Raw genomic sequence first — 12,752 nt, forward strand, 5'->3', positions numbered from 1 at the left:
TGCTGGGGGAAATCACTTGCAAAGATGTGTAGGCTGGTTAAAACCGCATACAAAAATATGCTTGCTAGGGCTGCCATATTTCGAAGAGCCGAAAAGAGGACTCATTTGCCGACTTCTGCTTTTAACTGTGGATTGCTATGATGACTCTCAATTTACACACCCACGAAAAAGAGGACGTGTCCTGGAAAAAGAGGATATATGGCAACCCGATGAGAAATCTGCACTGGAACCCTTACACGTTTTCACGTGGAATTCAGTATATTTTAGAAAAATCTCAAATGGCTGCAGAAAGGTACATTTAGGGTCAGAAAAATGAGAAACTGAGAGAAACCAAAATTGAGAGATTCATCCATTCCGAGTGATAATTGACTAATGACTGGTTTATCTTTTTAAATAAGTTTCCTGCTGGTGCCAGCGAGGAGGTTTGCCAACTGACCATACAGTCTGGTGTGGCCTGCTTCTGTGCTTTTAATCTGTCTGTGACCTACAGAAATCATCACATGACATTTTACACAGTATGGAGCATTGTCACTTGCTAATGTCTACAGTTCCCATAACTGCCTGGGGGGAGAGGAGCAGGTGCTGCTGAAAACACTGGCAAACCTACCCAACATACTTGCATTTCCACATCCCGCACAGTAGACTCTGATCAACCATTGATCCATTATCTGGCAAAAGCAACCAGTATAAAAGATTGAAGAGTGCCTGGAAAATGCAATATCCCTGCAACAGGCTCACCGCCTCGAGCATATCGATGGAGCGTGCACATCAAATGGAAACTTTTACACATTCATTGTGCAATAAACTAAATGTGCCAGAAGCCGTATGCAATCGACAATCAAAGCTGTTTGTACTTGGTGCCAAAATGAAACCGAAAGCAAAATCCAAATTGCAGAGAGAGGGAGAGAGAAGACCTGGAAAAATATCAGCATTGTGTCTTTGCAAATTTTCTATTGTTCTGCTTCTATACTAAACACTGGGGACATCACAGGGCTCAGGCTTCAGCTGCTAACCTCTTCTCTCACTCAGGCTCCCTCTGCATTCCAAAATATTCCTGTGTACAGTGGTACCTCGGGTTACATACGCTTCAGGTTACAGACTCTGCTAACCCAGAAATATTACCTCGGGTTAAGAACTTTGCTTCAGGATGAGAACAGAAATCGTTCTCCAGCGGCACAGCAGCAGTGGGAGGCCCCATTAGCTAAAGTGGTGCTTCAGGTTAAGAACAGTTTCAGGTTAAGTACGGACCTCCGTAACGAATTAAGTACGTAACCAGAGGTACCACTGTATTACCATTGTACAGCAAACCTATCTCTGTAGACTAGAAACATAGGTTTGCATCTGTTGCTGTTTTAAGGAACACAGTGGTGGTTGGGATACTGACTGCTGTATCACACACCGACATTTTGACTTGAGCAATTCAGCAATTATTAATAGATAACTAGAAGTGGAAGGTACCCTGAGGATCATCCAGTCCAACCCCCTGCAATGCAGGAAGATGCAGCTGTCCCTTACGGGGATTGAACCTGCAACCTTGACATTTCCAGCACCAAACTCTAACCAACTGAGCTATCCATACATTCAGCCCTGACTGCAACAGAGCATCAAGGCAGAGAGGGCCACAGCAGGAAATGGCTCTCTCAACAACATAGACTTCAACTCTACTAGTTGTTAACATTTTTGTACCTGGTTCAGGTAGAGATGGTGTTTTGGGTTCTCTGTCAATTGTTTCTTCCTCACTCCCTAGAAGAGAACACATTAAACCGCGATGGAACATAGCGTCCAGATTCTGATAGCATCAGAACAGGACAATTTGCCTAATACAAGGATGGTCATATCAATGTGATGATATACACTGGGTCAGGAAGGGTAAGCAAATTCCCATACCCTCAGGGAAAAAAATCGATATCACAGAAATCTGCCACTTTCAAGTACTTGAGTCACTGCTAACCAGCTCTTCTGTTGTAACCCAGCTCTACAGCATGCTTAGCATAACAGTTAATCCAGGATCATTTTGCCACTCTGTTTCTCACTTATTACATGCTTATACTTTCCTTTAGGGATGCGGGTGGCACTGTGGGTTAAACCACAGAGCCTAGGGCTTGCCGATCAAAAGGTCAGCGGTTCATCTCCCGTTGCTCAGTCCCAGCTCCTGCCAACCTAGCAGTTCGAAAGCACATCAAGTGCAAGTAGATAAATAGGTACCGCTCCGGTGGGAAGGTAAACGGTGTTTCCGTGTGCTGCTCTGGTTCGCCAGAAGTGGCTTAGCCACACTGGCCACATGACCCGGTAGCTGTACGCCGGCTCCCTCGGCCAATAAAGCGAGTTGAGTGCTGCAACCCCAGAGTCGTCCGCGACTGGACCTAATGGTCAGGGGTCCCTTTACCTTTACCTTACTTTCCTTTAGGAACTCAGAGTAGTTTACCTGACTCCCTCTCCACCCCTTCCCATTTTATTATTCTCACAGCAACCATGAAAGGCAGGCAAGATTGAGAGAGCAACTGGCACAAGGTCAGAAATTGATCACTGGACAGAGATTTGAACCTGGTCCAAATGCAATGCTCAGTCTACTACACAGTATCACCGATTGCTTCTTGAAGTGCAGGCCACTGTTAGGGAGTCATTCATCCAGAAAGTGGGAGCGGCACTCAGAGCATGCGCAGCTTCAGCTGGAAGTGCCGATAAAAGGAGAACTTCCGTTTTCACTTTTTGCAGACGACTGACCAACAAGTGCTGTCTGCAAGCTGCTGCGTCATGACTGCCGATAGACTGTGTCTGCCTACATTGTTGCTAAAGAGAAAGAGGGACCGAAACATTACAGCTGTTGCTATAATGATTGTATACAGTGCTACCGTGATGCGTTTATGACCAATCAAGCAATAAATCACTTGACTGAGTTTTACGGCGTCTCTGAGTGTTTCTTCTCAAGGTGTAGCTTCAGTTGCTGACCACTGCTTCCAGAAACTCTGCTAAATGGTTGAAAGCTTCTAACGAGGTGCCTACACACAAGTATACTCATGCAGTGAAAGTATGGTTGAATGTGACCTTTAATAGCCACACCCTTGTGCTGGCTCCATCCTTGCTAAGCAGCAAGATGCTCCTTACCTGTAGTGGTGACACTCAGTCCTGCCCCACCATCAGCAAAGTCACTTTCACCAAGGGCATTGCGGGCATTGACGGAGACATTGTAGACGGTGTTTGGGCGCAGGCCCATCAAGGTGAATGCAGGAGACTGCGGCGGGAAGACATCCACATACCTAAAGCTGGGAGCCGCTGGCCAGTGGTACCTGGATGGAAGTGGGCGAAAAGAGGCGCAATTGAAAAATGGCATTTAATGTCCAACATCCCCATAAGAACATACGCTCAGCCTGCTGGAGAGAGGCCTCTTTTAAAGCCATCCGGGTTGGTGGCCATCACTGCCTCCTCCCTCCTTCCCACCGTAAAACTGATGGTGGTACTTGGTTCAAGAAATATATTCAGGTAAGTTATTCTGCTTTTCAGACAGATAGAGGAACACACAGTTGCAGTTCTGGCTTGCTTGTCCTGACTACCAATCAGTTTCAAACCCAACTCAAAGGGTTGCTTTTGACCTCTGAAGCCTTACATGGCTTGGGACCTCAAGGACCACTTTTTCACCATATGAACCACCTAATCCTGAGGTTGACATTTAAGGCCCTTCTCTATGTGCTCCCTCCAAAAGATGTTTGGAGGGTGGCAATGAGAGAATTGTCAGTTTGCATTTCTTAGTGCAGAAAGTATTGATCTGATGTGTAGAGATCTTTCCTATTCTACTTCATTCAAGCTTCTCCGTGTGAAAGAAACAAGCAGAAGGTTCGTGATGTTTGGGTTATTCCTTCAGAGAAGCTGAGTACAGCTGGTTTACACTGGTTCTGTTATCTCTTTCAGTCAAGGTCATGCTGACTGTAATAATAGGCCAGAAGGAGCCTGGGTCTTCACTTTCTCTTTCTTTCTTTCTATCTCTCTTCCTTCTGGTGTGGTGTTCTGTATATAGTGTTAGGGTTTAGTCTTATATAAGTTATTGTAAGTTTAAGTTAAGTCTGCTGCAACTGGATTTCTTATGGACAGTGCCAATCCTGAATGTATTGGATTTGTGACCATCATGCTCATTTGCCTTCAGTAGCAGTAAAGCTCTGCTGGATGAAATACAATTGCCTCTGGTCTATTTTTGGGGAATCCTGCAACGTGTTTAAGTTGTTACTCTGCTAACTATACATTGGAATCTACTCTGGATCAATACTCAATATTTTCTGCGGTGTCCCCACCACTGTGGAATGCTCTCCCCAAGGAAGCTGCTCTGGGATCGACTTTGTCATCTTTCTGAAGCCAGACAAAGATATATTTACTTTTAGTCTAATAGTGCAAGGGCGTACACTGTCATTTTGGCTTAATATTTTTTTTTTTTACCAAAGCTTATCCACAAGGGATTCTTTGGAAATGTTAAGGAGCCAGGAGATCTCCTCACCAAACCAATTCCCATAGCTCCCTGTTTTAAACAACGGACCTGTTTCATTTTTAAAGATTCCCATTTGAGTAATGTTTGTGGCTTTTGCCAAATGACTCCTACCTGACACGAAAGCTTTGCTGAAGCCCTCCGTCAAAGCCAGGGCTCCACTCCAAAGCCAGCCAGTTGTGGGCAACACCTACAACCTTTAGCCCTGATGGTGGGTCAGGGCGGCCTGGTGAGAAAGAAATGAACTGTTTAAGAACTTGTAAAAAGGGATAGTGAGTCTTTGCCCCTCATATTCAGTTGATACACAAGCCAAGTCTACAGCTTAGATCTTAGCAGCCCATATGTCCTTACTGGTACTAAGTAGCTGGATGTCAAGGGTATCTGTGCCCAGTTCATTGCTGGCTGTGCAGGTAAAGGTGGCATAGTCAAGGACGGCGCTCACATTGGCAATGGTTAAGGTGCCGGTATGCAGGGAGCCCTCATGTTCTGCAGCCGCAGTATACCTGGAAGAAGGTAATGAGATCAGGTAGAAAAGAATAATAGAATCCTAGAATAGTAGACTTAGAAGGGACCACAAGGATCATCTAGTCCTCCAGGCATGAATTTGACAACGAGTGAGTGCCCAGGCTCTCCAGGGATATCTACTCTCTCCAGGGATATCTACTCTCCAGGGAATATGCCAGCTAGACTTCCAAGAGTTGCCAAACCTGCTGTTCATCCACCAACAAGTTTTCTGTGAGTCTTGCAGGTGACCAGGAGAAGTTCCCCACCCACCCAGCTTTCGGTCACTGCTGCTTCTACCATTCCTCAGCTACCCCTTTAAGAAATCATAGAGTTGGAGTGGTTTAGGTAGACTAGCGTGGGGCTCAAACCCACAACCCTGAGATTAAGAGTCCCATGTTCTACCAACTGAGCTAGCTAGGCAGTCTCCTACCGACTGACAATCTTTCCAGATCTTTTGTGGAGGATAGGGCTATCAGTGGCTACCAGCCACGATGACTATGTTCTCCCTCCAGAGTCATTGCTCCCTCAGTGCCAATTGCTGGGGGTCACAAGTGTGGGCTGTTGTTGTTGCTCTAAGTTCCTGCTTGCAGGCTCCTGTAGGCACCAGTTTGGCCACTGTGAGAACAGGATGCTGGGTGGGGGTTGGCCATTGGCTGATGCAACAAGGGCTCTTCTCAGATTTGTACTTCAAGATCAAAACACAAATGATATCTCAGTTCGCCCATTGAAAACAGAAGCTGAAGGCAAGCTGCAATGTAATGAAGCACTCTGTCAATAAGAACACAAGGACTTCATTTTCTGCGGGGATGGAGATCAAGAGCTACTTTTACAAAGAGAGAAGAGTGTATCCTTCTGCAGTGCTTCTGTTCTGCTGATTCCCCCCCCCCCCTTATTTCTTAAGACTTCACTGTTAGATGTGTATTAAAGTCAGGGCTTTTTTTCCAAGCCGGAACTCAGTTCCGACACCTCTCATGTGGGCGCCATTGTCATTATAACAAGGGAAGTGTTTGTGGTGACTTCTGGCACCTCTTTTTCTAGAAAAACAGCACTGATTTAGTTGTACCTGAGATGAGTAGGTAATAACTTAGCTTAGGAGAATCTGTATTTTTGCATCCATTCCTTATACTTATACAGTCATACCTCATGCTACGTCCGCTTCATGTTATGTTCTTTCAGGTTACGTCCCGCGGCAACCTAGAAGTACCGGAAAGGGTTACTTCCAGGTTTTGCCGCTTGTGCATGTGCAAATGCGCAAAATGATGTCACGCACATGCTCAGAAGTGGCGAATCACAACCCGCGTGTGCACAGACGCGCCACTGCAGGTTGCATTCCTTTCATGTTGCAAACAGGCCTCCGGAACGGATCCCGTTCACAACCAGAGGTACCACTGTAATTGCATTTGCGTGTCAAAGCCCCCCAGGCCACCCCCATGAGAATAACGACACAAGGACACAGAATTTTAGGTTAATGTTAATGGGTGCGAGGCTGAAAAGGGGCGATTCAGCATCGCACCATGGTTTAAATTGGCCCTGGCCATACACCCCAAGCCGCCTGATTGCCCGCTTGCCTACCTGGCATGGCCGGGCCTCCCCAGTGTAGGGCGGGACACAGTCCTGCCACCACGCTGAGGGGGGAGGCTCAGCGGCTTGCCCGCAACGTGTCCCCACAAAGAGGTGGAGCCTATTTATATAACTGGTTTGAGGATTTTTTGGGGTATCGTATAGATATAATGCTAATGGGACGTGGGTGGCACTGTGGGTTTAAACCACTGAGCCTTGGGCTTGCCAATCGGAAGGTCAGTGGTTTGAATCCCTGCGATGGGGTGAGCTCCCGTTGCTCGGTCCCTGCTCCTGCCAACCTAGCAGTTCGAAAGCATGTCAAAGTGCAAGTAGATAAATAGGTACCGCTGCGGCAGGAAGGTAAACGGCATTTCTGTGCGCTGCTCTGATTCACCAGAAGTGGCTTAGTCATGCTGGCCACATGACCCGGAAAAACGCCAGCTCCCTCGGCCTGTAAAGAGAGGTGAGCACCGCAACCCCAGAGTTGTCTGCGACTGTACTTAACTGTCAGGGGTCCTTTACCTTTACCTTCACCTTTTTTAGATATAATGTTCTTTTTGCACATACATTTTTTTGTTATGTTCTGTGTTGTAAACTGCCCTGTAGTTGTTTTTTGACAAAGGGCAGTTTATAAATTTTAATAATAATAGCCTTCTGGATCAGGCCAGTGGCCCATCTCATCCAGCCTCCTGTTTTTACAGTTGCCAACCAGATGCCCAGGAGAAGCCAAAAGGAGGACCTGAGAATAGCAGCATCCTCCTCTCACTCTGAGGGATCCAGCAAATGGCATTTGGAAGCACACAGCCTCCAGCAGTGTAGGTAGAGCAAAGACATCTGGGTTAGTAGCCAACAATAGCTCTTGCCCTTAAAATGCCTAAAGCAGGAAACAGGATAAAAATTGCTTTAAGGTTTAGGAGTGGAATTTGCCTGAAATGTTTTTTTTAAAAAAGATAAATAAATAAAATAAAATCCCATTTTTAATTTATATATAAAGCATGAACTTACAGATAAGTGTTCTGGTTATTTTTAATTTCAGACATGCTTCATACTATTTATGGGTTATGGCTGACATTTAGCTGGAACAAATTAGACGCGTTAAGCTGCTCCACCCCCATTCTGCTATGCAAATCAGCACAGGAACATTAGTGGTATTTTAAACTTTTCCCAATTCAATGAGAACTGGGCTGGGTCCAGGTGACTACCAGACCTCTTGCCAGGTCTTTATTTGCTTCGATTGGCCAGCATCCATGTCAGAACAAACTTCAGGCCAGAACTGAATCTGAGCCAGAACTGAACTGAACATTTTAGTAGCACGGCTCCCATTATTCACCTTCTGTTTCCCTACATCAGGGATGCAGCCCTTTGGATGTCTCTGGACTGCAGCTCCCATCATCCCTGACCATTGGCCATACTGCATGGGGCTGATGGGAGTTGGAGTCCAACAACACCAGCAGACCACAGGTTTTCCTTGCCCTCCCCCCTTCTGAGATGAAAACAACTCAGGTTGCATGAGCATCCCACACCCTCCCCTGAAAACAATGTGAGGGTCCTATACACATGCTCAAAAAACCTCGAGAACACCTGCCATCAACAGCATATAAATTTTCCCTTGGCTTTTTTGCTGGCCCACATAGGACCAGCATAGATAGCTGGCTCAGGTGAATATCTGATGTTTCCTCCCTTTATGGCCTTGATTTGTGGGCTACACTAAAATGAGGCTGCATTTTAAGCTGTATTTTAAGCCGTATTTTAATTGTTTTTGTTTTTTTCTATTACGTTTTATTGTAATTTATATTTTGCGTTAGCCACCCTGAGCCCGGCCCTGGCCAGGGAGGGCAGGGTATAACTAAATTATTATTATTATTATTATTATTATTATTATTATTGTTATTGTTATTGTTATTATTATTATTATTTCTTCTGCTGTGTCAGGACAGAGGAGCTTACTTTGGAGTAAGTGGAAGGGGGAGACAACAGAGGCATGCAGGATGAAGGGGAACCCAGCCCTGCAAGCAAGGCAGGGTTCCCCAGGATTGGCGGAAGGATGCTTGTCCCTGGACGCTTGCCCCTGCAACACCTTCGAATCAAACAATATTTGACATTTCAGATGCATCTCAGAAGACTTGCACATTAGGCTCCTGCAGATGCCAGGGTTATTGGGGCACTTAACTAGGAGGGCACCAAGGGATGAGAGTGTGAGATGATGCTATAGCCTTTACACTATAAGACAAACTAAGGACATAGGGACATTGGGAAGGACATGATATAGCAAGCCATCTACTCCAGCATCCTGTTCTCGCAGTGGCCAATCAGATGACAGAACAACCTGTGAGCAGGACATGAACCTCAACAGCATCCTCACATATCAGCAGTGGCCCACCTAGCAGGGGCAGGCCCACCACACGAACCTCCCATCAGCAGCGTTGCTGGTGTTCCAGGAAGGAGAGGGGGGAATTGGCAGAAAGGTTGGGGCAGATGCACCAGCAGAGCCAATCTAATGCGCCCACCAGTGCATCTGTGCAGCCGTGTCCTTGCCGCTGCCCTCACCACAGACCCTTCTTGGCATACAGCAGCAGTGCTTTCGCCAGGAGATTATTGTTGTGGCTCCGCCCCACAGATGAACCGCTCCTGGCTAAGGATGGGAGGAGAAATTTGATTCAGTTCGCATTTAAAGTCAAACTTCATCAGATTTGCTCCTTCCGAAACACTACAAGAACCGAAACACAGGCAGGCTTTGAAATTTGCAGTTATCTGGATTTTGCAGCGCAGTTCTCCAAACAATTTTTTACAAAAAATGCATATATTTGGGGGAAGTGTGTGGATATACAAATGGGGATTATATATGGGGAAATTTTGTTGTTGTTGTTGTTGTACCTGGCTGGGTTGCACCAGCCACTCTGCAAATTGCTTGCAAAAATGTCTACAACAGTCAATATTGCATACAAAAATGTTCTTATCAGGCGAAATTTGCACCAAAAGGCTCAAGAATTTTCATGCACTATTTTTCCTTTTTTAAGCGGGGGGGGAGCAAATTGCTACAGAAAAGTGGAGAACCAAGTTTAAGACTGGGAAAATGAGAAAATGAAAGAATCAGAATTGACGGATTCTTCTATTTCTTCTCATGCCTTTTATCAGGTTCCCTGCTACCTACCTATTCACCTGAGAACCAAGTACCTACCTGTTCACCTGAGAACTCTCACCTGGGGCTCTGAAGGTCAAGGGACACACCATTCTTGGCCCAGCTAAAGTGCACAGTGGGAACACCTTGGGCTCGGCACTGGAGCGCTGCCTGGCTTCTCCCATCTCCTGAAGCCGCCACTTTCCTCAGTCCAGGGCTCTTGATGATCTCTGGTGGGTCTGCGGTACAAGTGAGGGGAGTAGAACAAGGAAGAAATCATGAGAGTATTTGCATCATTCATAAGGGAATGGTCTGTGAGGAGACTGAGCATATTTGCAACAGCCACCCGAGTTTCAGCTCCAACTTCAAAAGCAATAAAACCACAGTATTTAATTCTTGTTTCAATTTTACTGCGTAAGTTTATGTAAATCAGTGGGTATTATGAATTATGAGTTGTGTCCGATGAGAGTCCTACGCAGACCCACTGAAACTAATGGGCTTTTCCAGTGGACCTACTCTACGGGCTCAAGGGGCTGGATCCCAAATTAGTCTGAGTAGACCCTGTAAAAGTAATGGACACAAATAACATAGACCCATTCATTTCAGTGAGTTTTCTCTGAGCAGAACTGAGCTGAACACAGTGCTATGTATTGTGGCGTTTTATTACATGGGTTCAGATTTAATTTTTGTTGCTTTTATCTGTATCTTTGATCATTTCATAACACATGTTCATTTTAAAACAAAAAGGAATGTTAATTTTAGCTGTAATTTTTGATAAATATTTCACGCCATTTTATGACAACTGCTTGGGGGCTTTTGCTTTTTTTTTGATTAAGCAATCTATACATTTTGTTCAATAAGTAAAAAGCCGAGCCGGCCTGCTTAATTTTGAGCACTGGGTTGCTCTATTACTGTTTGCAAGCCTTCTAGTGTTATAGATCTCAATGTGTTCTAGTCAGCTACTCAGGGTAGGCCCATTGAAATTAACAGACCCAAGTTAGTCATGTCCAGGAATTTCAGTGGGTTTACTCTGAGTAAGACCAGCATTGGCTACAACCCAATATCTTTATATCTTACTCTTTATATAATTGGAATGAAATAAATGGTGGACATCGAACACAGGGAAGGTGGGGCAGGGCAAAATATAGAGGTTGGGGCTGCAGAAATACTAAGGAGGAAACTTACATCGAACAATTAAGCGGGCGCTACTCCTTGCTGCTGGGGAGATCCCATTGTCCGCCTGACACTCGTAGAGTCCGGCATGGGCTCGCTTTGCCTCCTGGACTCGAAGTCGCCCTATCAGCCCATCCGACTGCAATTCAATCCCCAGCTCTTCCAGGCTCTGCTCCAAATCGTTCTGGGTACAATATCAAGATAAGAGGGATCAGTTCTTAGTACTGACTGGAGCATGCTTGAGAACTGAGGCCTCCCTGCAGAAATCCGGACTGCATTCTGGATATTAGTCAGTTTCTATCCTTCAATATAACTCATAAGAATTTTAATAATTTTAAGGCAAGGTGCTTTGCAAGCCCCAATGATCAGCTTCTTGTCAGAGCTTGCAAAGCCCAGCCCACAGCTGACCTGCAAACCTCTTTGTAGCCCAGCTGCATCTTTACCTGCCCATCTGATGTCATACACATTAGGTATAGGACAGGTCAACGTACCTTCATTGAAATAGCCTCATGGGACAAATGGGGAGGCTCCCTTTTAATCTGGGCCTACCTAGGCTTGCATTCTCAGCCGTTATAGAAATGTTAATGCACACCATGGTGCAGCCATAATGGATTAAGGTGGACAATGCTATCGCCCGTCTGTGTCATTTTTGTGTAAGCTGCCTGGACCTTTGCACAAACCTTTGCTGCTTTAGGCACTTTGAGTGGAGAGTCGCAGCAAATGGCCACGAAGCCAAAGCAAAAATGAAAGGCAGCTATTTTGACAAGCCAGGGCTTGTATCAGGAGCCAGAGTCAGGAGCAGGTCAACAATAAAACACCTGGGACTCAGCTACATTAGTAAAACAACAACAACAACAACAGTGATTTGAATGCGTTATTAACATGCAACACCAGATGGTGCTACAGAGAAAAAAAATTCCAAGCTGTTTTCCATAGCAGTTTTTCCCCCTTTTGTTATAACTATTTAATTTCTAACTTACTTATTTCTTTATTCAAAGAAATCAAAACAGCTCAGGCCTAGTGATCACATCAGCTCTTCCCAGTAGGTCTTGCCCCCAAAGAAGCAGTCGCGAGGACCAAAGGTCTCCATCTTCCCATCACTCTCTAAGACTCCTCCCCTGGTTCCTTCTCCAGCACACCTTCATCTTATATTGCAATTTTATACTGTGAACCGCCCTGAGACCTGCGGGGAAGGGGAGCTGACAACAGCAGCAGGAAGAGAACCCCCCCCCCCAGCTTCTTCACCAGCCTGACTCATCTCTGCCTCTTGCCCCGCCCCCGCCCCCAGCCTCTGCTTCAGCCTCTCATTCTGGACTGCTCTCTGCCACAGCTTCTTCCCACTCACTAAACCTTGTTGCCTCTCCAGCTTCTGACACCTCCTTCTTCCAGTCTGGTCCCTCTTTTCCCTCTGACCACTCATCATCATTCCACCATCAATTCCCTGGCTCTGAACCTTCTTCCCCTGGGGGTTTCCTTGGGGGTTCCCAGTCAGCCCATGACAGCTGTCATATGCCCATGTGCCCTGCATGGAGCACAAGTGATACAGCAGGTATCTCAATTACTCTATTTTTTTCTCCCCCTTCCCAAGTAGATTATGGCCATTCATGTTCCACGTCTTATGACGATCTGCCTACACAAGTAGTGAAATTATGCAAAATTGATGGAAAAGTCCAGCCCCATTTTCAATTACTGATTGAAACAAAAATGTCTATATGTGGGGGGAGGGATTAGTTGGTTCTTTGAGGGCATTGTGGGTAGGTTGTATGATTTATATTTCTTCCTCTTTCTTTCTGTCTCCCACCTATGCACCTTTGTGTGTATCACCCAGCTGAAGTCTGACCTATTGTCTTCGACTGGTAGCTATGAAATTTATTGATCTACTATACTACAGAATAGTTTTAGAACTAGGTGGAGGGGGTTAGGAGG

General features: G+C 45.7%; 1 protein-coding gene across 1 annotated transcript in view; it reads right to left on the reverse strand.

Moving 5' to 3' along the window:
- Positions 1-12,752, reverse strand: part of NPHS1 (NPHS1 adhesion molecule, nephrin) — a 56,523-nt gene that overhangs the window by 10,528 nt on the left and 33,243 nt on the right. Inside the window, exons 19-24 of the mRNA XM_081018604.1 lie at positions 10,839-11,010; positions 9,736-9,892; positions 4,823-4,974; positions 4,586-4,697; positions 3,106-3,287; positions 1,687-1,743 (exon numbers count right to left, since the gene is read on the reverse strand). Coding sequence (XP_080874730.1) covers positions 1,687-1,743; positions 3,106-3,287; positions 4,586-4,697; positions 4,823-4,974; positions 9,736-9,892; positions 10,839-11,010 — 832 coding nt within the window. The remainder of the gene's footprint in view (positions 1-1,686; positions 1,744-3,105; positions 3,288-4,585; positions 4,698-4,822; positions 4,975-9,735; positions 9,893-10,838; positions 11,011-12,752) is intronic.

The sequence above is a fragment of the Podarcis pityusensis genome, assembly GCF_964106645.2.
Source record: "Podarcis pityusensis genome assembly, chromosome: 8".
Taxonomy (NCBI): Eukaryota; Metazoa; Chordata; class Lepidosauria; order Squamata; family Lacertidae; genus Podarcis; species Podarcis pityusensis.